This window comes from Asterias amurensis, chromosome 19, assembly GCF_032118995.1.
Source record: "Asterias amurensis chromosome 19, ASM3211899v1".
In the NCBI taxonomy this organism is placed as follows: domain Eukaryota; kingdom Metazoa; phylum Echinodermata; class Asteroidea; order Forcipulatida; family Asteriidae; genus Asterias; species Asterias amurensis.
In genome coordinates this window covers 3,426,322-3,451,584 of record NC_092666.1, presented here as the reverse complement: position 1 = coordinate 3,451,584, position 25,263 = coordinate 3,426,322, and the positions used below count along the sequence as shown (strand labels likewise).

Sequence of the window (25,263 nt, the reverse complement as noted above, 5' to 3'; positions counted from 1 at the left end):
TGACAGTAGGAGGGTTGACTGTTGCGCACTAGATCCAGTTTATATTACATTAAATTTGTTTGATGAAAAAAGTGAGTATAATGTTCAAAACCGCTGTGGGTGATACTAAGAAGTCAAACAGTAGTAGGCTGACATAGTGCATCTATCATTCAAACCCACACAGTGGACGATATTGAATGGTCAGACAGTAGGAGGGTTGACTCTATGTGTAGATGCAATCATCACATGAACCCAAACTGCAGGCTGACATTACGCACCTATATGTCATTCAGAACCACGGTAGATGATGTTGAATATTTTAATGTGATCATGTACATGCATTTACATGAACTCATACTGCGGGCTGATATAGCGAATCTATCCTTCAAAACCACTCACTGAGTGGATTATTGAATATAACTCTGATTTTCTTTCCCATCCTTTTACCGGATTCAACAGTGATAGTCAAGGTAAGGATGGATTTCTTCAGGTGGAATGAAACCCTCAAAAGTAACCAACAGCCTGGCAGTGACGTCATCATGGAGATATTGCGAGCCCCTGATGTTCCATACACGCATCCTGAGCGTCTGGAACTCGAGTTAACATTTCCTATTGAGCAGGTAGGTTTATTTGGTTAACTAGTTATGTAGCTAGTTAATTAAATTAACAAGTTAATTTTAGGTACGGAGGAGGAGGTGCTACACGCCTTCAATCTGTTTAACTAGTTATGTAACTAATATTTTTTAAATAACTAGTTACATAACTAGTTAAACTGTTTAACTAGTTATGTAACTAGTTATTTTTAAATAACTAGTTACATATACCATAACTAGTTAAACAGATTGAAGGCGTGTAGCACCTCCTCCTCCGTACCTAAAATGCACTAGTTAATTAACTAGCTACATAACTAGTTATGTAGCTTACTTATTCAACTAGTATATATACCTAATTATGTAACTAGCTGTTTTATTTGTCAATATAGTTATGCTATTAGTTGTAATTGGCTGTATAATACCAGTTATAAGTATAACTAGTAATGTAACTAATTATATAAGTAATATAAGTAATATTACTAACTATATATCTTGACAAAAAGGCTTCTGCTGTGTGTAGAAACGTAAGGCCATTAACAATCTTCTGCATTTATAACATAAGTCATGTTGGTTGGTAAGTAGTTTGTAATATCTAATTATATTTTCTTTTTTGACGGAACGTTATTACTCATTGCTCGTATCTAGATTTGTTTACTTCTGAATTCAAAGCTGATCCATATTAATTATCAAAAATTACTCATTCGTAAGGCACTGGTAATTACTCAAAAGAATTATTTGCATAAAACCTTAACGGATAATTGGGTGAGGTTCATAGTATAAGACATTGTGAGAAACCCTCTGAAGTGACGTAGTTTTCGAGAAAGAAATAATTTCTCACTAAAATTTATTTCGAGACCTCAGATTTGGAATTTGAGGTCTCGAGATCAAACATATTAAAGCACACAACATCGTGTGACAAGGTGTTTTTTCTTTCATTTTTATCTCGCAACTTCGACGACCAGTTGAGCTAAAATTTTCACAAGTTTTGTTATTTGATGTAATGTTGACATACGCCGAGTTTGAAGACTGGTCTTGGACAATTACCAATAGTGTCCACTGTCTTTAAAGGGAATTCTGTGAAAGAAAAACATATTTAGTGAGAAGGCCTCAATAGGTTGTGAGCAATCACAGTGACGTCAATCACCCGTTCACAAAATCCCTGGCAAAGCTAACGCGTCGTTTACTTTGCTTATACGTTTCAATAGCGGTGTTCATAAACAAAAACTGTTCCGTTGAAATTGTCCGCTGACATGTTTATGACCCTTGACCTGAAATGATATTCACAGATTTACAAATAACTTACAGGGTTTACAGAAGGTAATAATGAAAGACTTCCCTTGAAATATTATTCCATGAAATGCTTAACTTTTTGAGAAAACATTACAACAATTATCAATTCTCGATATCGAGATTAACGGATTTATTTCAAACACATGTCATGACACATGTCATGAAACGTGCGGAAACAAGGGTGGGTTTTCCCGTTATTTTCTCCCGACTCCGAAGACCGATTGTTTACCGATGCTGTGCGATTGCTTTAACTGTTTCGTTGTTGTTTTGTTGTTGTTTTTTTTTGCTTTCAGGTTGATGCAGAAAGGCAAAAGCCTAAATGTGCCGTTTTCTCTTCTGGGTGAGTAATACATATATCTGCAAACATCGTGGGTTCGAAGGTTGCGGGTTCAAATCCAACCCTAGTCATTTTATATGCCTCTAATTTGTTTTAAAGAGCTCTGGAAAATACTGAGTATACAGTGCTACACACATCGGTGCTTTATGGGTAAAAACCTAATTTAATCTTTATCCCCGATGAAAATATCCACATAAAATAAAAGAAACTTGCTTAAATTAAATGTTATTATCATGTTTAAATTTAAATTTCATTTGTTTTGTCCTGTGTGATCAAATGTATTACTAGATCACAGGTAATCTAAATGAGTTTTATAACGTTTCACTAGGCATACAAATATACAAATAGATAAATTAATTTATAAATTAAGATACGAAGAAGCAAAACAGCTAAAAAATACCAAGCCAGTGAGTGGCGAGGAGGAACAGGTGACCAGCACGTCTACAAAGCCGTCCTGCAACAAAGAATGTCCCCGAATGTCCACCCCAAAGTTGAAAACCACCACCACTCAGTTTAAAACCACCCATCCCTCAGATAAAAAACCCACAGCATAAATCAAAAATAAAGGGGGGGGGGGCTTGAAGGCAGGCATGACAATATTACGAACGAAAACGAGAGCAAAGGCAATCCGACACCCAAGTGCAAAAATCTTCCGCTGAGAAGCCTGGAACAAATTTCTCCTTATAAATAATTACTCCAAGTGTAAGTCCACCTGTTTGCTTCAGTGCATCATGCATCAACTACGACCTGTAGATCAATAGAACTCTGCAAAACACGCTACAATTCTATAGATGTGATTTTCGCTTTATTGCACACTCTTCTCGCCTCACTAATTTGTCAAATTTGTATCAATATGTTTTTTTAATTTGCACTTCAAAATCATTTCCGTGAGACCGCTCGATTGGTTTAACTTAATACAAGGGATTCTATATGTATAAGGGATTTTGCTTCAAGGACCAACGAATCAGTATTGAACTCAACATTTGCCTCATTATAAATTACTATAGTCTTAAAGACACTAGACACTATTGGTAAATGTCAAAGACAGTCTTCTCACTTGCTGTATCTTAATATACGCATAAAACAAAAAACCTGTGGAAATTTGAGCTCAATCGGTCGTTGAAGTTGCCAGATAATAATGAAAGAAAAAATACCATTGTCACACGAAGTTGTGTGCTTTCAGATGGTTGATTTCGAGACCCCAAATTCTAAACTTGAGGTCTCGAAATCAAATTCGTGGAAAATTACTTCTTTCTGGAAAACTACGTCACTTCAGAGGGAGCTGTTTCTCACATGTTTTATACCATCAACCTCTCCCCATTACTCATTATTACAAGAAATTGTTTATGCTATAATTATTTTGAGTATTTACCATTAGTGTCCACTGCCTTTAAAGGGTTTGGTACTTTTTGTACGACACAAAACACAAACGTATCAATGGAAACTTTTACCTTAAAATGCACTGGACACTATTGGTAATTACTCCGAATAATTGTTAGCATAAAAACTTAACAATGGGGAGCTGTTGAAAGTATAAAACGGTTCGCCCTGAAGTGGTAGTTTTCTTGAAAGAAGTAATTTCTCACTAAAACATTTGAATTTGATTTCGAGACCTCAGAATTAAATTTTGAGGTCCCGAAATCAAGCATCTAAAATCACACAACCTCGTGTTGGGTGTTTTTTCTTCCATTATTATCTCTCAACTTCGAAGACCAATTGAGTTAAAATTTTCACAGGTTTGCTATTTTATGCATATGTTTAGATACACCAAGTGAGAAGACTGTCTTTGACAATTACAAAGAGTGTCAAGTGTCTTGAAGCCGTAGAGCAAATACAAAAATGTCTAGCATTATTATTAATGATTTTTAATTAATGTAATTACTATTGTCTTACTGCAGGAATTGGGAAACAAAACACTGCAAAACTGAGAAACAGAATGGTAGTGTTCAGTGTAATTGTACACAAGGCTCTCAAATTGCTGTATTGATGGTAATTATAAAAAAATATCATCATCAATTTCAATTTTGTTCTCGAGAAACAATGGACCAAGTGACCTTTGTTTACGATACGTGGTCTATAAAAAGCATTTGTAACCGTTTGTTATAAAATGCATATGTTGTAAAAGTAGAATACAATGATCCACACAAACATGCCTCGAAATTGCACGGTTTTCCTTTTACATCGTCGACAAAAACGGTCGGCCATTTATGGGAGTCAAATTGTTGACTCCCATAAATGGCTGACCGTGTTAGTTTGCAAAGTAAAAGGAAAATTGCGCAATTTTGTGTGGATCATTGTATTCTACTTTGAAAACATCTGTCTAACCATATGCATTTTATAAAAAATGGTTACAAAATGCTTTTTATAGACCAACTCGTCCGATCCAAGGCAACGTGTTCCTTTAAAGGCACTGTACATGTTTGATAATTGTCAAAGACCAGTGTTCTCACTTGGTGTATCCCATCATAACCATCAAATAACAAGCCTGTGAAAGTTTGGACTTAATTGGTCGTCGAAGTTGGGAGAAAATTATGAGCGAAAAAACACCCTTGTTGGACGAATTTGTGTGCTTTCAGATATGAATAAAAGACTTCTAGCTAGAAGTCTTTTAACATTTTAGTAAGAAATTACCTCTCTCAAAAACTACGTTACTTCAGAGAGAGCCGTTTCTCACAATGTTTTATGCTATCAACAACTCTCCAATGCTCGTTACCAAGTCAGTTTTTAAGTTAATGTTTGATTTGAGTAATTACCAAACGTGTACCTTCCCTTTAAAAGCAAACCCAACTTTCATTCACCTGTATTTTGTTTTCTGTTTCCAGATTGAATACCACACATGCAAACATGGTGAGTTTATTCCCCTTTAATAGTTCCAATTTATTAGACCCGAATTGATTTCGAGGATAGATTCAGCTGGTCCCATGAACACTGAAAGGTACTGGACACATTTGGTAATTGTCAAAGACCAGTATTCTCACTTGGTGTATCCTATAACTTATCAATCAATCGATCAATAAAACATTTATTTCCACATTCACATCACATGGAGGCATCATCCTAAAAGCCGAGGCTTGTGGCGGATGTGCCCGTTACAAGATTACAGAACAAAACAGGAATACAGCACTAAACAGACGAATAAATAAATAAATACATACCACTACGGTAGATAACTACACAAAGGTTTAACCATGGTTAAACAATGAAAATATAACTATGAAGCAGAACATGTATGTGAAGTAAACAAAGGGACAGCAATTAAACAAACAATACAAATTAGAAAACATAGACGAGTAATTACATGTAGGTAGGTAAGTAAGTAACGGCTAAGCCAACTACCAGTATAAAAAAGCATATAATAAATCTGTATAAAATTTGGACTCAAATGGGAGACTTTGGACGCTTGGTGGCAGCAGACTTACCAGGTAAATGTCCATTGTTTGCGTAGTTCTGGGCGTGCGCACATTACCGAGAACAATGGATTTTACCTGGTAAGTCTGCTGCCACAAAGCGTCCAAAAAGTCTCCCATTGGTCATCAAGGTTGCAAGAGAATAATGAAATAGAAAAAACACACACGCCCTTGTTGCACAAATTGTGTTCTTTCAGATGCATATAGAAAAAGGCTCAGGCTTGAAATTGTTTATTCTTTGAGTGAGAATTTACCTCTTTCTTTAAAACTACGTTACTTCAGAGAGAGCCGTTTCTCACAATGTTTTATACTATCAACAGCTCTCCATTGCTTGTTACCTAAAAAGTTTGTTATGCTAATTATTTTTTGAGTAATTACCTATAGTGTCCACTGCCTTTAGTTTAGGGTTTCTTTTCAGCTCTTAATGCTTTCATTTTCGTTTTCATGTACACGTGATTTCGTTTTTCTTATTCAGATTCGTTTCGGTCAATCTATTTCATTTATAGGCATTCCTGACTACACTTTGACCATTATTTGGTTAAAGGCAGTGGACACTAATGGTAAATGTCAAAGACCAGTCTTCTCACTTGTTGTATCTCAACATATGCATAAAATAACCAACCTGTGAAAATTTGAGCTCAATCGGTCGTAGAAGTCGCGAGATAATAATGAAAGAAAAAACATCCTTGTCACACGAAGCATGTGTGCTTTCTGAAGCTTGATTTCGAAACTTGAGGTGTCGAAATCAAATTCGTGGAAAATTACTTCTTTCTCGAAAACTACGTCACTTCAGAGGGAGCCGTTTCTCACAATGTTTTATACCATCAACCTCTCCCCATTACTCGTCACCAAGTAAGGTTTTATGTTAATAATTATTTTGAGTAATTACCAACAGTGTCCACTGCCTTTAAATGTGTACTACCTGTTCCACTTGACGTAACTGAATAATAATAATAATGTATTTATCAAGCGCATTTTCCATATACATGTTCAAGTGCGCTTGACAGAGACATTGTTAACAGGGCCCAATTTCATAGAGCTGCTAAGCACAAAAATTTGCTTAGCATGAAATTTCTTCCTTGATAAAAACAGGATTACCAACCAAATTTTCATTTGTTGCATATTGCTTGTTACTGGTATTCAGCTGTGTTTCCTTATCCTGAAAATCACGTGGAAATTTGGTTGGTGATCCTGTTTTTATCAAGGCAAAAAATGTCGTGCTAAGCAAATTGTGGCGCTTAGCAGCTCTATGAAATTGGGCCAGATCAGGTGAGTTTTGAGCAGTATTTTGAACATTATTGACAGATTGTTGATTACGCAGAGATATTGTGAGTTTATTCCACAGTTTGGGAGCGGCAGTAGTGAAGGCTCTATCACCGAGTGTGGGTAGCAGATGGGTGGTTCGGCGTGAGAGGAGCGACCAGCTCTTGCTGTTTGTTTTTACACAAAATTGAATGAGGCCTTAGTGGCATAATGAAAATTAATTAATCTTATTTTGACCGTTGAACGCTACACTGGTGAAATTTAATTACTTCTTTAGATTGCTGAATGCTGAATCAAACGAAATTGAATGAGCCGGGTGTAAAAATGAATTGATTTTTACTGAAGTTGGCCGGGAAAACCGATATTAGTATTCCTGTTTCTGTGTTTTTATGAACAAATCCGCAGATCCTTGCGAAAAGGTTGAGAAAACGATTGGATCAGGAACTGGACATTACTACTCGATTAGCATACCGCCCCGTCTAGGTGATCCAGGTAAGTTTCAGTTTTAGGTGTGGGAGGAAAATCCCAGAGAAGACATTTTAGATTGGGTGCGTTCGATTCGCTTCCCTATAGTTTATCCCCGATGCAAATTTAACATCTCTTATAGCTTCCCTGTGTCGACCCCGCGGTGCTCATTCGGGTGAGCCCCTTCCAATAGCTAATCGAACGATCACCCGCCCCCTCGTGGTGACGTCATACATCTCGGGGCCAACCCCAAGTGACCCACTCCACAAGCAGGGCACTTTGGGCTGACCAGGGTGAGCCCCTGGAATGACGTCAAAGCCGCTCGAACGAACCGGGGCAGACCGGGGGCAGACCGGGGTCGACCCAGGGAAGCGGCTAATCGAACGCATTCATTATTGATCAATGACACAGAAACGGCCCCGCGTGACACGTATCTGACACTGAGGTGTTCAGAGTGCATGTAAACCTAGTACTGTTACGGAAAAAAACTCCATCTAAGAAAGAGGTTAGAATAACACATCTCTTTTCGTCTGGCAACTAACACCTGTTATCTCCATGTAATTCCTTTTCAAAAAAAGTGGACTTTATGCACAAACCAGTAGGGCTGACTCCCCCAGAACTCCTCATTCAATGTATTAAAGCCATTATACACTTTCGGTAAACAGTATTGTCCAAGTCACACACTTCGTGTATCACAACTTATATATAAAATAACAATCCTGTGGAAATTTAGGCTCAACCGGACATCGGAGTCGGGAGAAAATAACGGGAAAACCCACTCCTGTTTTCGCGCGTTTCGCCGTGTCATGACATGTGTTTATAACAAATCCGTAATTCTCGCTAACGAGAATTTATATTGTTTTACCGTTTTCTCAAAAAGTAAAGCATTTCATGGACTAATATTTCAAGAGAAGTCTTTCACCATTACCTTCTGTAAACCCTGTAAATTATTTGTAAACCTGTGATTTTTTGATTTTTTTTCTGTACCGAAAGAGTCCAATGGCTTTAAAACACTCCTATTGTTGAAAAGGATGTATAGTTTCAGATTTGTTTGTGGTGAACCTATAGGAAAATCTTTAAAGACACTGGACACTATTGGTAATAGTTAAGGACCAGTCTTCCCACTCGGTGTATCTCAACATAATACAAAAACAAACCTGTGAAAATCGAGAGAATAATGGATCAAAAAACATCCTTGTCACACGAAGTTGTTTGCTTTCAGATGCTTGATTTCGGGACCTCCAAATTTTATTCTGAGGTCTCGAAATCATATTCGTGGAAAATAACTTCTTCCTCGAAAAACTACGTTACTTCAGAGGGAGCCGCTTCTAACAATGTTGTAGACTACCAACAGCTCTCAATTGCTTGTTACCAAGTAAGTTTTTATGCTAACAATTATTTTGAGTAATAAGCAATAGTGTCCAGTGCGTTTAATTGAGCTTTCCTGTGGGCCCTCTAGTGGTTTGTGTTTCCACTGTGGACTAATTTTAAATACAATTTCTTCCTTTTGAAGTTTCCGTTGAGACCGAAGTTATACCCAAGAAACAATACGGTTCACCAATCTATAAGGATGCTGAGAGTGAAGTTCGGTTTTGTGGTGATGTATTGGTGGTAAAGGTTCTTGATCAGGCCGAGACAGAATTGACAGATTTCCATCAGGATCCCGTGGTGCTTGGATTTCCTATTCACTCGGTAAATAAAATGACAGTTTGATATTGGACATTGAACATTCATATAGGTTTGTACAGTGAATGTCTACCTGGCTGTTTCGATATTGGACATTGAACATTCGTATAGTTTTGTACAGTGAATGTCTACCTGTTTCGATATTGGACATTGGACATTCATATAGGTTTGTACAGTGAGTATCTACGTGGCTATTTGTCCAATGTGACACTCACTGTACAACCCTAACTGAATGACTCCTTTGCTATTTTAATATTGGACATTGGACATTCAAATAAAATGTCTGTCGAGCGAATGTCCAATAACTTTTTCCCTTATTAAAATACAATGGTAGGGACTAGTCTTTTGCTGTTCAAACTTAAAGGTGAATGTCCAATGAAATGTTTTTTATCACAGGTGGAGGCCTTTTTTTATGCGTTTCACGTATATGTTTTCTCGGTCAACTTCGGCAAATAAAAACACAATTTAACCACCAAACCAAAATTAAATGTCGCTTAAATTGGTCATTAAATTCCGTTTAGGCCTATGCAAAAGTAATGTTGCGTTTAACAAACAAACTTTCACCTTCACATTCAACAAAACAGCATTCAAATTCACAGGGGCTTTTGTAGTCTAACAAGTTTTGCTAAATTGAATGTTATGCAATTGAACATTATTGCTATAGTAATTCGAATGACACCAAAAGAAACTTAATGCACACATTTTCAATTTGAAAAACAGGAACAACTGGTCTGGCAAAATCACTTTAATTCGAACACATGGAAATTAAATTGGCTGTACTTATACCGAAACTGACCAAGAAAACATATATTATAATATTCTTATTTTATAATCTTGTTTCAGTATGACGCTAGCATAGAGGAACCTTTGTGCTGTTTCCTAGAAACTGGCAGGTAAGACAATCTGTTAAATACACTGGACACTATTGGTAATTGTCAAAGACTAGTCTTCTCACTTGGTGTATCCCAACATATGCATAAAATAACAAACCTGTGAAAATTTGAGCTCAATTGGTCGTCGAAGTTGAAGATGCTTGATTTCGAGACCTCAAATTTTAATCTGAGGTCTCGAAATCAAATTCGTGGAAAATTATTTCTTTCTCGAAAACTATGGCACTTCAGAGGGAGCCGTTTCTCACAATGTTTTATACTATCAACCTCTCCCCATTACTCGTCACCAAGAAAGGTTTTATGCTAATAATTATTTTGAGAAATTACCAATAGTGTCCACTGCCTTTAAAGGCAGTGGACACTATTGGTAATTACTACTCAAAACAATTGTTAGCATAAAAACTTACTTGGTAACGACAATTGAAGAGCTGTTGATAGTATAAAACATTGTGAGAAACGGCTCCCTCTGAAGTAACGTAGTTTTCGATTCGAGGAAGACTCAATTTTCCACAGAAATTAAATTTTCCACGAATTTGATCTCGAGACCTCAGAATTAGAATTACAGGTCCCGAAATCAAGCATCTAAACGCACACAACTTCCTGTGACAAGGGCGTTTTTTCTTTCATTTAATATTATCTCACAACTTCGACAACCGATTGAGCTTAAATTTTCACAGGTTTGTTATTTCATGCATATTAATGTTGGGATACACCAAGTGATAAGACTGGTCTGTGACATTTACCAAAGGTGTCCATATTTAATTAGCAAGCATACATCATTGACCTATGCTGAATGCCTGACCAGTTTGCAGTTACCAGTATACCCATAGCAACCGAAAACAATTACATCGGCTGTAATGATCCAATTTAGCCATAAAAGTAGAGGTCAGCTAAGTCCAATATCTCCCTAGGGGGTACTGTATCTACATCAAATATTCACGATGTTTATTTTCAGGGACATTGTTATGTAGAAAGACTCTACGCTACATGCGTTTGTTAAAGGGACACGTTGCCTTGTATCGGTCGAGTTGGTCCATGAAAATCGTTTGAAACCATTTGTAGAAAATTGATATGATTAGAAAGGTGTTTTAAAAGTAGAATAATTAGCCACACAAAATATGCATCGAAATTGCGTGGTTTTCCTTTTATATGTGGACTTTAACATGGCATGCCATTTGGTTTAGCCAAATCTTTTTACTCCAAAATTAAGGGCCGACCGTGTTAGTTTGCAAAGTTAAAGGAAAACCACGCAATTTTGAGGCATGCTTGTGTTGATCATTATATTCTACTTTTAAAACATCTTTCTTACCACGCATTTTAAAGCAAACGGTTTCAAACGCTTTTCATAGACCAACTCACCCGATCCAAGACAACGTGTCCCTTTAATTCCACTCCACTCCAAGCCCGTAATGTCCCTCTTGTCCATAATTGAGATACTTAACCATAATTGCTTCTTATCACCCAGGAAGATAGGGATTGATATTGTTATTGGTTTCCTAATGGGCACTAGTTTGGCAACTGGTACTGCTTGGCATGCAATGTCTTTTTCGTATGTGGCTTGAAGTTCTTATTTACAGGCGCTGGACACTATTGGTAATTACTCAAAATAGTTGTTAGCATAAAAACTTGCTGGGTAACGCGTATTGGGGAAGGGTTGATAGTATACAAAATACTGTGAGAAACGGCTCCCTCTGAAGTAACGTAGATTTAGAGTAAGAAGTAAGTTTTTAAAATATTTGATTTTGAGACCTCAGATTTAGATTTTGAGGTATTGATATCAGGCATCTGAAAGCACACAACTTCGTGTGACAAGGGTGTTTTTCTTTCATTATTATCTCGCGACTAATTAAGCTCAAATTTTTACAGGTTTGTTATTTTATGCAATATGCCTATGTCGAGATACACCAAGTGAGAAGACTGGTCTTTGACAATTACCAATAGTGCCCAGTGTCTTTAAGGGACAAATCATGCGCCGTCGTATTTCTGTGAGGTTTGGTTCGTAATGGGCGGATACAAAATTTTAAGAAAGGGGCGCAAACTTTGGGAGATAGTAACCTAGCTCGGTCGGTGCTCCTGCAGTTGTTTGATGGTATAGGTTGACTACAGCATGGAGTTTAGCGTCCAAGGGAAATCACTGCCTGGAGATTCTGCCCGCATGGGAAATTAATATTGGCTAAAGGAGGTTGTCAAAAGAGGGCGCTATCAGAAGGAGGATGTACACCATATTGGGTGCGTTCGTGTGCAGATAATTACCCACGTTCGTCCTAGAAAAAAAAACGCCACACACCGGGGTCGACCCAGGGGAGCTAAACGAACGCACCCAGTGTGAGGTTGGGGGAGGGGGTAGTCTTGCACTATTTCCTGCTTAAACATAAACTATAAATCCACCTGTTGAAGAGATAAATATTGTAATGCGCTTGATAACACTTAATATCGCGCCTGATCTACAAATACTATGCCTACTATTATTTTCAGTCCCTATACCTGACTGTGTGGGTTTTCTCTGAAATTCTTTTCTGGGGTTTTCATCACACGACAAGAATTGAAACTTCTTTTATTGTCTTCCCTCAAGAAAAGGTTCGTGGTTATTAAAGTGATCGATATAGACCTCTTTACTGCGGGTCCTTGGCTGCATAACCAAGGGTGAAGTTCACAAAGAGTTAAAGGGTCTATGTAACTTTTGTAGGACAAAAACACAATGTCCACAGATTAACACTAAACTTACACAGTTTGAAGATAATGATAGTAGAAAGCTTCCCTGAAAATACTACGTGCTGAGGTGCTGTAGTTTTTAGGAAATGAGTAAAACAATGTCATGAAAATAATTTTCGTCTCATGAGACGAAAATTATTTTAATCATTTACAAACGGATTTTCATGACATTGTCTTACTCATTTCTCAAAAAACTACAGCACCTCAGTAAGTATGATTTGAAGGGAAGCTTTCCACTATCATTATCTTCAAACTCTGTAAGTTTAATGTAAATCTATGGACATTTTGAAAAATTACCCAAATCTTTAAGACTAGTCTTATCTCGAGATAGGACCGTAACTCATCCCAACGTTTTTAATATCTCCCAAAATTAGGACTTTTCCTAACTCTTTGTGAAATCGACTCAATAAAATGATGTAAACATATAATAAAATGAAGTGAAAATAACACAATACGTTATCAACAATGAATAATTTTACCTTTATTTTTGTTGCAGTACTTGGTCAGATGAAGGCTGCAGTGTGAGTTACACGAACTCGACCTTCGTGCAGTGCAGCTGTACTCATCTAACAAGCTTCGCTATACTAATGAGACCAGTTGAGGTAAATTGATAACTATTTTAAATGTTATATTCCACTTGGTCACTGTTAAAAACACTGGACACTAAATGGTAATTGTCAAAGACTAGTCTCCACAGGTTGGTGTATCTCAACATGTGCATAAAATAACAAACCTGTGAAAATTTGAGCTCAATCGGTCGTCGAAGTTGCGAGATAATAATGAAAGAAAAAACACCCTTGTCGCGCACCATGGCATACGAAGTTGTATGCTTTCAGATGCTTGATTTCGAGACCCCAACTTTTAAATCTGAGGTCTCGAAATCAATTTCGTGAAAAATTACCTCTTTCTCGAGTACTACGTGTTTTCTCACAATGTTTTAAACTATCAACCTCTCCCCATTACTCGTTAATAAGTAAAGTTTTATGATAATAATTATTTTGAGTAATTACCAAAAGTGTCCACTGCCTTTAATCCGAGCGTTACAAATCTTTTTACAATCAAAATATTTAATCAAGATTTAGCCAGTAGTTTGCGTTATAAACACAATTTTTTTCAAAAACTATTCAATTATTAAATTTGCGTTATTTTCTCACGTATCTCTTCAGTCTCCTGACGATGACTTGAGCAAGCTAGTCGAAACGTTGAGACCAATTTAAGAACTCACTTCGCGGTAGTGCAGTTAATTACGATCCTATAGTCCCATCCCAGTTGCTATACCTTCTGCCCAGGTAGTAGTTAAAAAGCAGGTTAAAGGGAAGGTACACGTTTGGTAGTTACTTAAAACAAATATCGACTTAAAAACTGACTTGGTAACGAGCATTGGAGAGCTGTTGATAGTATTGGAGAGCTGTTGATAACATTGCGGGAAACGACCCCCTCTGAAGTAACGTAGTTTTTGAGAAAGAGGTAATTTCTCACTAAAATAATAAAAGACTTCTAGCTAGAAGTCTTTTATTCCTATCTGAAAGCACACAAATTCGTCCAACAAGGGTGTTTTTTCTTTTATCATTTTCTCGCAACCTCGATGACCGATTGAGCCTAAATTTTCACAGGTTTGGTATTTTATGCTTATGATGGGATACACCAAGTCAGAAGACTGTTCTTTGACAATTCCCAAACATGTACCTTCCCTTTAAACTCTACCTGGAGTAGATACACGGTTTTACAGCAAACCAAAATTGATAACTCACCGTGCAATGCCTGTAAAAATCATATACTGACCTTTTATAGAACACCTTCAGATAAAAACTCAGAGATACAAAAACTCGCCAGTCCCCTCAATGCTCCAGATGCTTAAAGGAACACGTTGCCTTGGATCGGTCGAGTTGGTCTTTGAAAATCGTTCTGTAACCGTTTGTTGTAAAATGTATATGGTTAGAAAGATATTGTAAAAGTAGAATACAATGATCTACACAAATATGCCTCCAAATTGCGTGGTTTTCTTTTTACCCTGATGTCGACTAACACGGTCGGCCATTTGGATTCAAAATTTTGACTCCCATAAATGGCCGACCGTGATGGTTCGCGACGTAAAAGGAAAACCGTGCAGTTTCGAGTGATACTTGTGTGGATCATTATATTCTACTTTTAAAACATCTTTCTAACCATATGCATTTAATAACAAACGGTTACAAATGCTTTTAATAGACCAACTCGACCGATCCAAGGCAACGTGTTTCTTTAACTCAATCAGTTCATGATAACAGCTCCGTATCATTTCCTTTGTGCTCATGTTATGTCCAAATCTTCCTTGCCTACAGAATGTTGCTGTTTTGTTTTAAACTCCCTTGTTTTGTTTTTAATTTGGTCCACAAATCCCCCTCATGTCCATAGCTGTTTTCCCAATTCTTGTTTGTCTGTTTAACTCTGGTAATTTTTTTAATATTATTGTTTTATCATGTAAACTTGTACATATATAATTTATTGTTAACCAAATGCCATTACTCTATGACTTTTTTTTTGGTCTTGTATTTTTATATGAAAATAAACCAATATTGAATTGAATTGAATTGAATTTATATCCCACAGTTTGAACTGAGTCCAGGAGATGAACGAATCCTTGAGATACTGACTAAGATAGGCCTAGCATTGTCAATCACATGCCTTACCGTTACACTATTAGTATACGCTATGTGCAGGTGAGTTGGGAGAAATGATGGAACAATAGTTTGAGGAACTGCAGAGAGAGCCAATAATACATTTTGATTTTAATATTTCAACTATCTTAAAGGCACTGGGCACTATTATACACATATATTGACTGGTTACCGAATAGTACCAGTCAATATTTGTTTTATAACACAGCTCGGTTTTAAAATAATGTGAAATAAGAACAGAAGTTTTGTAGATGCTGTTCACGGTTCAAGTCAAACAAGGCCGCCATAACGGGCACTATTTTCAAAGACTAGTGCCCGCTCGGAACTGGTTCCCTCAAAACACTAGACTATATTAGTTCACCCTACGTGACCGTGTTTCAGCCAACCATAACACAGAAAAAGCAGAGGTTTGTTACAATGGTAATTATTCAAAATAATGTTTAGCATAGAAACAACCCAACAGGCACCTCACTCCGGATCCGTTAGACATTGAACATAATTTAACGAAGTTAAACAGTTTCTTGTGGTTCATTCTTTTCAAAAAGCTTACTAGACTTTCCTTTTTCGGTTTTAATTCCAAAACAACGTTTTACAGAATGAGCAGTTTAAGGATTGTGATTCATGCTGATCTCGCATTCGCACTTCTAGCTGCTCACATCTTGTTCTTATTCCTGGAAACAAAAGATGAGGTAAGTCTAGTGCGTTGCACTGTGGCCAGGGCAAGGTTGTTTACCCGCTGGGCTTTTTACAACATGGATTGGTCCGCTGTCACAAGGGAATCTCCGTTGACTTGTTTACAAAAAGGTCGTTATATTATAAGAAGTTCTAACTTGAGATTCGGAGTCGATGAGTCATACTGCCTATAAAGGGTCTTACACTGCCAGTTAACAACTGTGACCAGGGCAAGGTTGTTTACACGCTGGGCTTTTTATAACATGGGCTGGTCCGCACTGTCTCAAGGGAATTCTCCATTGACTCGTAAAAGCAAGCCCAATAGTCTGTCGTGTAGTCATAAAACTGCTTGACACACCAGCTGACCACACCCGTGCAAATATTTCTGGTTCCGCCAATGGAATGATGTAATGAAATATCTAGACTATATGTAGGTAAGGCTGTGGGGTTGCTATTAACTAGTTTAAATCCCGCGGTGTATAACTACTATGTTGTTTATTGAGATAAACATTGCCAGTTGTCAAAATGGCAGGGCTTTAACGTCACACCTGAACTGCTGTGCACGATTTCACACAAAAACCAATAAGATTCAACTTACGCTAAGTTGTTTACAATTATTGCCATAATGATTTACATGGGAAGGACCAATTGTCTTTCTTTGTGCAGGTTGCGTGTAGATGTATCGCCATCAGTCTGCATTTCTTCTTATTGGCTGCCTTTGTTTGGATGTTCCTAGAGGGCGCTTTCCTGCTGATCAAGGCCACGCCCACTTTCCGGTGGAAAGTAAAGATGCCGGTTTGGCTTGTGGTTGGATGGGGTAAGTGAGATCATAGCTTTATGATACCCATTGCGCAAGCGCTAACTGTTGAATGAGGCGCATGCTGGTCTAGCTAGCGTTTAAAATTGGTCGCAATAGCTAGACCAGCATACACCTCATTTCATGCCTAACACGCGCACCGAGTATTTGCGATAAGGTATATGGTAATGTAAGGTGGCCCTGAAAGTACATCAAAGACTTTAAGTAAAAATCATTGAGAGTTCAAAATATCATGAGACTTTGTGTCTGATATAATGGAAGCATTTGCGGACGTTAGGTGGCAGCAAACACTTTTTTGTGGCACTGGAAAGACAACAAATACTTAATTGAAGTTGAAAAGCAATCTGAGTTCAAAATGTCATTAAACTTCGTTTGTGTAAACTTATATAAAGGAAGCGTTTGCGAACGCTAAGTGGCAACAAACTTATTTTAGATAACAAGAACATATGCCTTTTCGAAACCACGTCTTTGGTTTATACAGGCACCGTCGGTTATTTTGAAAAGATGCACTTTGGACACGATGCTTCAAACAGCCAAACGTAGCCAAGCCGTGAAGCCGAAATCAAATCCATGGTTTCGAGAAGGGCCTTCGAAATACAAAATCACCTATTTTGTTATTTTTCGTTTTGATTGTCTCAGGTTGCCCAGCAGTTATCGTTCTTATCTCAATGGGATTCAACTTTGACGGATACAAAAATGATCAGTAAGTCTTGTAGAATCGTCCTATAATAATAAATATTGGACTTACGTAGCGCACGTAATTTTCTTGTCTTAAGGCAACTCATTTTAAAAATATTTTTCATATTTCTTTTTGCAGGGCTTGCTGGCTGTCAACTGATTTTAATTTCCGCTGGGCGTTTCTAGCACCTGTCGTGGTGATTATCATGGTTAGTTAACACTCAAATATTATTCACAAACTATAGCGCATTTTTACGGTTGTTGGAGGTTCCCGACGCTAGGTGGCAGCAAACTTCACGGGTCATTGCCGTGGTCCTTGCTCAGAGTTCGTAATCAACGCATACTTTAGGCGTGTGGATGGCTGTCCACTATTATTATAGCCTATACAGCACAAAGGAAGAGTCATATTTCAACATAGTCCTTGGGCCCTTTTCGAAACTTGGGCTTCAGATTCGGCTCAGGCTAGCTTGGCCCCGCGTTTGTTGTGACAATTTGCGCATGTTTTGCGTACATGCTCGGGGCTTCAGACGAGAGAACAGATCCTGAAGCCGTATCCAAAGCCGAAGCCGTCGTTTCGAAAAGGGCCGTTGCCTCAGTGTAAAGGGAACGTTTTTATCCCGCAGAGTTAATTCGACCTTTGGTGGCGCCCTTTAAATATTTGTTTTTCCACCTGTTGTCCTTACGCTTATATCTTCTTGCTTACTTTTCAGGCGAATACAGCGTTACTGGTGAAGCTCATTTTCGTATTTATGTCTCTTCAGACCAACAAAAAGAAAGATGAAGCTCAGAAAATGAAGTGAGTATCTCTCTAGAGACTTGTCGGTGGACGAGCTTCCCTGTCTGTTATGACCAGTTATATTTTGTTAAAGACCATGGACACTATTGGTAATTGTCAAAGACAATTCTCACTAAGTGGTTCTCAACATATGCACAAAATAACATACCTGTGAAAATTTCAGCTCAATCGGTTGTCGAAGTTGCAAGATAATAATGAAAGAAAAGAAAAAAAGCCTTGTCACACGACAAATTCTAAACTTAAAGTCTCGAAATCAAATTCGTTGAAAATTACTTCTTTCTCGAAAACTACTCCCCTTTAGAGGGAGCCGTTTCTCACAATGTTTTATGCTACCAACCTCTCCCCATTACTTGTTACCAAGTAAGGTTTTATAATGATATTATTTTGAGTAATTACCAATAGTGTCCACTGCCTTTAAATCTGGTCACACACGTAAAGTTTTCCCAACGAATCTGAATTTACCCTTTTGTTGCCTGACGTGACTGAGCAACGGAGTTAAGCTTTGGTGTTTCTGACCAGCAGAGTGTGGGTTCAAGTGCCGGTCTCGGCACTTGTTTCCTTGAGAAAGACACTGTACAAAATGTGCTTTGCCCTTCGGAATGGACATTAAAGGCACTGGACACTATTGGGTTTTACACAAAATAATTGTACGCATAAAACTTAGTTGGTAACGAGCAATGGAGAGCTGTTGATATGTATATAAAACATTGTGATAAACGGCTCCCCCTGAAGTATAACGTAGTTTGTGAGAAAGAAGTAATTTCTCACTCAAATGTTTGAATTGATTTCGAGACCTCAGCTGAGGTGTTTGTTTTTTCTTCCATTATTCTCTCGCAACTTCGACGAACAAATGAGTTTGAATTGTCACAGTTTTTTTAATGCATATGTTGAGGTACACTAAGTGAGAAGACTGGTCTTTGACAATTACCAAAGGTGTCCAGTGCCGTTTAAATGAATGTTTATTCAAATTTAATTAATTATTTTTTTACTCTTCCCTCTCAGGGCTGGTCTTCGGCTGGTTCTTATCCTGGAGCCTATGCTTGGTATCCCTTGGCTCTTCGGCTTGTTTTACCAATCTGTCGTATTCAGCTATATCTTCGTCATCTTGAATACACTACAGGTGAGTAAAGCAAGTTCCACTGCATGACGTCCGGGAAAGCTCCATTAAAGGCAGTGTGGACACTATTGGTAATTGCCAAAGACTAGCCTTCACAGTTGGTGTATCTCATCATATGCATAAAATAACACACCTGTGAAAATTTGAGCTCAATCGGTCATCGAACTTGCGAGATAATAGTGAAAGAAAAAAACACCCTTGTCACACGAAGTTGTGTGCGTTTAGATGGTTGATTTCGAGACCTCAAGTTCTAAATCTGAGGTCTCGAAATCAAATTCGTGGAAAATTACTTCTTTCTCGAAAACTGTGGCACTTCAGAGGGAGCTGTTTCGCACAATGTTTTATATCATCAACCTCTCCCCATTATTCGCCACCAAGAAAGGTTTTATGCTAATAATTATTTTGAGTAATTACCAATAGTGTCCACTGTCTTTAAAGTTTGAGTTTGGTCAACAAAACTGTAAAACTATAAACATCATTTTAAGTGAGAGTGATACATTGTCATTACTTGGGTTATTAAACTAAAATGGATCGATGGTGAGCAGTAAATCTGCCAGGGCAGTCAGCAGCATGTACAAGCTTAAAGGAACTGGACACGTTTGATAATCGTCAAAGACCAGCTCTCCAATGCTCGTTAGCAAGTCAGTTTTTAAGTTAATACTGGTTTTGAGTAATTACCAAACGTGTACCTTTAAAGTCCATTGTTTAGACAGGGGAATCACATGGAGATATCAGGTGTGAGTTGGTAAAGACGAAACGATGTATTATTCTGGCCTCTTTCTATGGAGCTTTCCCATAGCATGTCACAGTGCATGTCACAAGTCGCATGTGTATATTCAAGAACATTTCAAGGCAGGCAAGAGTTTACACTGGCCATTTGAGGAATGTTACTTTATTACCATGGATACGAGATTGCCAAAGGAATAGCTTGATATAATATGGCATCCATTGCATAAATGATAGAAATATAGGACATAAAATTTGTAATGCTTTATCAGATGTAATTTTTTTCTCTGATGAGTTTTTGTACACGCTGTGCCTGCAGGAAGTCCACTCTGTGACTCTTTTGTAAAAACCCTCATTGTATCAAAATATCATAATGAAACAAAATCTGATTTTTGTTCTCTTTAACTGTACTTAGATTCGCTTTTTTTTCTTCACGATTCTTACAGGGCGTGTTCCTTTTCGTTGCTCAATGTCTTCTGGACCATGAGGTAACTATTAACATGTGGTTTGGGGCATTGAGGTTGGGGGATGGGGTTTACTTGTCTTATTTCATTTCAAGAGCTTTGTCTCATAAGAACTCACAAACCAGTTACAATAATTATTGAAAACAATTATACAGACTCCCGTAGAAAAGAAAAGGGAACATTATTCAGAATATTAAAAAGGTTCAAATTCAAATTAACCTGGTGCTGCATGAGACTATGCCCCCCTCCCCACCTAACTCCGGTGATTCTGTCTTCCGCACATAAAGCGAAATCTACAGTCATTTCTTCTGATAGCGCCCTCTGTTGAATCAACGTTGTTAGCCGGTGCTGCTTTATCTTTAATGTTGGGGGTAGTCTTGGCCTAAGCAGCGGTGATCTAGAGTGGATAATGTACTTCGCTCGATTTTAAATCACTACAGCGCGCCCTCTTACGGCGTGATATAATTATCTCGCAGAAAATACTGCTTAATATCCCTTTTTAGCAATAATGGGCCTGCGAGCAGTCACAAATTTCGTATGAAGAGTTCCCAGAAGTCAACGTAGGCTACTGTTTTGTCTTTACATAGTTATCAAATGTTCTTGTTTTAGGTGCGTCGTAAAATCATGAAATTTAATCCAGACAAGACTGGAACAAAAGTCATGTCTCTGACGTCATCAACAAGTGGGCAAGCGGGCAAGAACACAGGAGTGACTAGCTCCATAATGACGTCACAATCGGGAGCCCCTTCGCGACTTTTCGTCATCACCAACAAAATACAAAAAGAGGAGGAAGTTCCGGATAAAAAGCCGGACCCGGAGCTTGCAGCGCCGGATCAGGAGCAACTGGCAACAGAGAAGCAAGAGGGTTCAGTGACCTCAGCCTCCAGCCTGGGGAAGATTGAAGACATCGATGACGATTTGAAAATACAACCAGAGAGGTCGACTAGTTTCATGTCACTCAGCATGTCATCCGGAACGTTTGGAGACGAAGGAACGAGTGAAGAACCGGAACAAGAACCCTTTCAACCCATCTCATTGAGCGTTGACAGCACTCCTGGAACCGATGAGGAACCAGATCCAGAGAACTCATCTAGTTCTAGTTCCCCGAGCACAGCCTCAACGTTGGAAGGAATGGAGGAAGAACTAGAGTTGCCGGGAAGTGATACAGCAGCCATCTTGAATGAAAATCAAGGTAGTTATGATAAACTATAGAAAACTAAGCAAAGCAGGACCACACTTTGTTTTATACATGGTCGTTAATCTTGGGTGGGGGGGGGGGGGGGGGGCAAGCCCTTCCCACTGTTTTCAGGGTGGGGCCCACTATATCAATTTGTCCCCAAGTTGGTTAACTCGTGTATTATCTCATATAGGGCACTATAATGTGCCACCACTTGACTATTTCTTCTACGTATTGTCGATTTTTAAGTTGCATGCAAAAGGAGGGTGGTTGGAATACTACAGCGACGACCAATCTATGTTTTACAGTAAAACCCAATTGCCGAAAGTCAACACCACTAATATTCTTGTAAGCGCCATTTTGGGGAGTCATTTTTGGGTGCGTTCGTTTGGCTTCCCTGTGTCGACCCCGGGTTGCCCCCGGTTCGTTCATCAAGTGAGAACACAGGTCTTTGACAATTTCAAATGTGTCCAGAGTCTTCAACCGCTTCACCAATTTTACCTTCATTATTATCCCCGCAGTGTAAAAATAGACACAACCATTATCCGTGGGAGCAAGTACAAGGCTATGCATATAGTACTCATTACCTTTGTCTCCTAATGGAGATATATCCACCATTTATAGACGCAAGGCAATTAACTAAAATGTCATCAATTGGTAATCACTCTGCACTGACAAAAGGCATTGGCATAATTGGTAATTACTCAAAATAATTATTAGCATAAAACCTCACTTGGTAACGAGAAGTGGGGAGCTGTTGATAGAATAAAACATTGTGAGAAACGGCTCTCCCTCTCGAATTTGATTACGAGACCTCAGAATTATATTTTGAGGTCTCGAAATCAAGCATCTGAAAGCACACAACTTCGTGTGACGAGGGTGTTTTTTCTTTCATTATTATCTCGCAACTGACAACCAATTGAGCTCAAACTTTCACAGGTTTGTTATATTATGCATATTTTTGAAATACACCAAGTAAGAAGATTGGTATTTTTTTGTTTCTTTGCAGATCGAACCGACTGGAAAGTTTTCAAAGAGGGCACGAGTTCCTCTGCCAGTGAGTCGAAAAACCGGCGCAAAACAGCATGGTCGAAAGACAGATCTGCACTGGTAAAAATCTGGCGCCCTTAAAATGAGAAAAACATGAGCCAGCACGATGATGACGTAGCAGAATGTATTTGCATAAAGGTCATGTCACTTGAGACAATAGACCTTTAACACGCTGTCACCATCTTGGTCGTGTTCCCTGTTTCCAATAACAGTAATGAATGCTAACATTCATTGCACAAACATGGCACCAGACTATTATTTCGTCCAGCCTCAGTTTGGTTACAATGAGTTGTAATGGAGTAAAATCAAGATGGCAACACCGTGATAAAGGTCTAATTAATGGCAACTACAGCTTCATGAAAAACAATAATTCACATTTCAGTTGATATTCTTTGTGAAAGTAAGTTACAGCTTGAAGAATATTGTCAAACTTGCATCGGGAATAACAAATATTAATTTTTGATTTTTACCCATACACCGATGTGTATTAGCACTGCATAGGCATACTCAGTACTTTCCCGAGTCCTGTAAAAATTATCACAGGCATAATATAACTCGGAGAATGTATTTTGTATGCTAAAGTATTCCTTGAGCATGGAGTGCAGTTGATTTCCTCAAAACTGCCTTACTGTGTGATATTGACTAAAATTTTGTTCAAAAGACTTCTTACGTAACTAAGTCAGCATTTTAGGCTGCTTCGTTCGCCATTTTGTGAGTCAAGCTGAATTTATATTTTTTTAGCATATAAAAGCACCGTTGGATATGGACCCAACACTTAAAGACACTGGACACTATTGTCTTCACAGTTGGTGTATCTTAACAATATGCTTAAGATAACATACCTGTGAAAATTTGAGCTCGATATGTCGTCGAAGTTGCGAGATAATAATGATAGAAAAAAAAACACTCTTGTCACACGAAGTTGTGTGCTTCCAGAAGCTTGACTTCGAGACCTCAAATTCTAAATCCGAGGTATCGAAATCAAATTCATGGAAAATTCCCTTTCTCTCGAAAACCACATTACTTCAGAGGGAGCCGTTTCTCACAATGTTTTATATTATATAACTGACATACAGATCCTTGTCATTTGATTGGTGGAACTTACTTCACGTGACATTCACTATTACTCCCATCCGCACCGGCGATCAAAAAGACCTATTCGCCCATGGGGAATAGCATTTCCCATTCAACAGTTAGGATCATCCTTGTTCCCAATGTTTTTGAGTAGTACAGCGCCGCCGCGCCGCTGCTAAAACAAAGGAGCACCTGTGCAAAAGGTTGTGATCCGATTGCTATTAAATTTGTACAATGTCGCCGCTACGCGGCGCTATATGTTTTTTGGTTGTTTGTTCCGAACCAGTAATTTGTATGATTTTTCATAATGTTATACTTTAAAAATACCTCAAATGACAAGGGTCTATATGTCAGTTATATAAAACAAATATTGGGTGGCTTTATTTCGTGAAATGGAACAGTCAAAATTTTACCTTGCGATAATATTCCTCCCATTCCACTCTGAGCCACTCAATATTTGTATACCATCAACCTCTCCTTGTTACTAGTTACCAAGAAAGGTTTTATTCTAATAATTATTTTGAGTAATCACCAATAGTGTCCACTGACTTTAAGTAATCGAACGGTTCTAAAAACCAAGTATACTTCGCCTTTAAGATCGGCATTGACTCACAAGGGCCCAACGAAGATTTTTGTGTGATGATGAAGTCAGGTGAGTTGGGTCCAATGAACCCATACTTTTTTTTTATATTGTACTCAGAATTTCAACAACTCTTTTTCATAATTAGTAGTATAATTGTTCAACACGTTATTTAAAAACGATTTATGTTGTGCATTGTAGTAGATTATAGTTAGGGAATTAAAGACTGTGCCTCAATGCTGCTGGAATTCGGCATAGTGCTCATGCGTGGGATTTGGGTACTTTTTGTAACACAAAACACAATGTCAACGGACTAATTTTTCAAAAACCACAGCACATCAACAATTAAATTTTCAGGGAACCTTTTCTACTATACTAATCTTCAAACAGTGTAAGTTTAGTGTAAATCTGTGGACATTATGTTTTTGTCCACAAAAAGTACACAGACCCCTTTAAAGGGTTTTGCTACCTTTTGTTTTTCACATGCGTTAAACATGCTATGTCAGATTTTTTGCCCCAAACATTAAAAAATAGAGTTTTTGCGTGAATGGTATTTCAAAGAGTATCACCCGCTCTAACGAAAAAAGTGTTACTTTTAATGGTCAGGAACCATGACACAATTTTGAAACGTTTCTTATAAAACACATAATAATTGGTCACGTGATATATTGTCGGGATCCCGAAAAAAATACTAATTTTGAGCACTTTATTTCACTGCTACTAATAATTGGCGGACTTTTTGAGCATTGGCTCAAATGAAAGCTTGTAATTTTTTCGACCTCATCAAAATACCTATTGAATTTTAAATCAAAATTTTTGGGTCAAATCGTCCA

The 25,263-nt window shown here is 38.0% G+C and overlaps 1 protein-coding gene across 1 annotated transcript; it reads left to right on the top strand.

Annotated features, from left to right (window-relative positions):
- Positions 1 to 455: 455 nt before the first annotated feature.
- LOC139951815 (uncharacterized) lies at positions 456 to 25,031 on the top strand. The gene is made up of 18 exons (XM_071950882.1): positions 456 to 599; positions 2,156 to 2,202; positions 4,098 to 4,188; positions 5,022 to 5,046; positions 7,275 to 7,361; positions 8,848 to 9,026; positions 9,864 to 9,913; positions 13,119 to 13,218; positions 15,212 to 15,321; positions 15,875 to 15,968; positions 16,618 to 16,768; positions 17,408 to 17,471; positions 17,586 to 17,655; positions 18,157 to 18,242; positions 19,245 to 19,362; positions 20,532 to 20,573; positions 21,159 to 21,741; positions 22,736 to 25,031. Exons 1-18 carry the CDS (start codon positions 456 to 458, stop codon positions 22,855 to 22,857), a joined length of 2,163 nt encoding a protein of 720 aa, XP_071806983.1. The 3' UTR covers positions 22,858 to 25,031.
- Positions 25,032 to 25,263: the final 232 nt, after the last annotated feature.

Bases quoted from the DNA above. Each gene is read 5' to 3' on its own strand.
- LOC139951815 (XM_071950882.1), top strand. From the start codon at position 456: ATGGATTTCTTCAGGTGGAATGAAACCCTCAAAAGTAACCAACAGCCT. The intron at 15,969-16,617 runs GTAAGTCTAGTG...TTCTTTGTGCAG, and splicing joins TCCTGGAAACAAAAGATGAG to GTTGCGTGTAGATGTATCGC. The intron at 20,574-21,158 runs GTAACTATTAAC...TTCTTGTTTTAG, and splicing joins AATGTCTTCTGGACCATGAG to GTGCGTCGTAAAATCATGAA.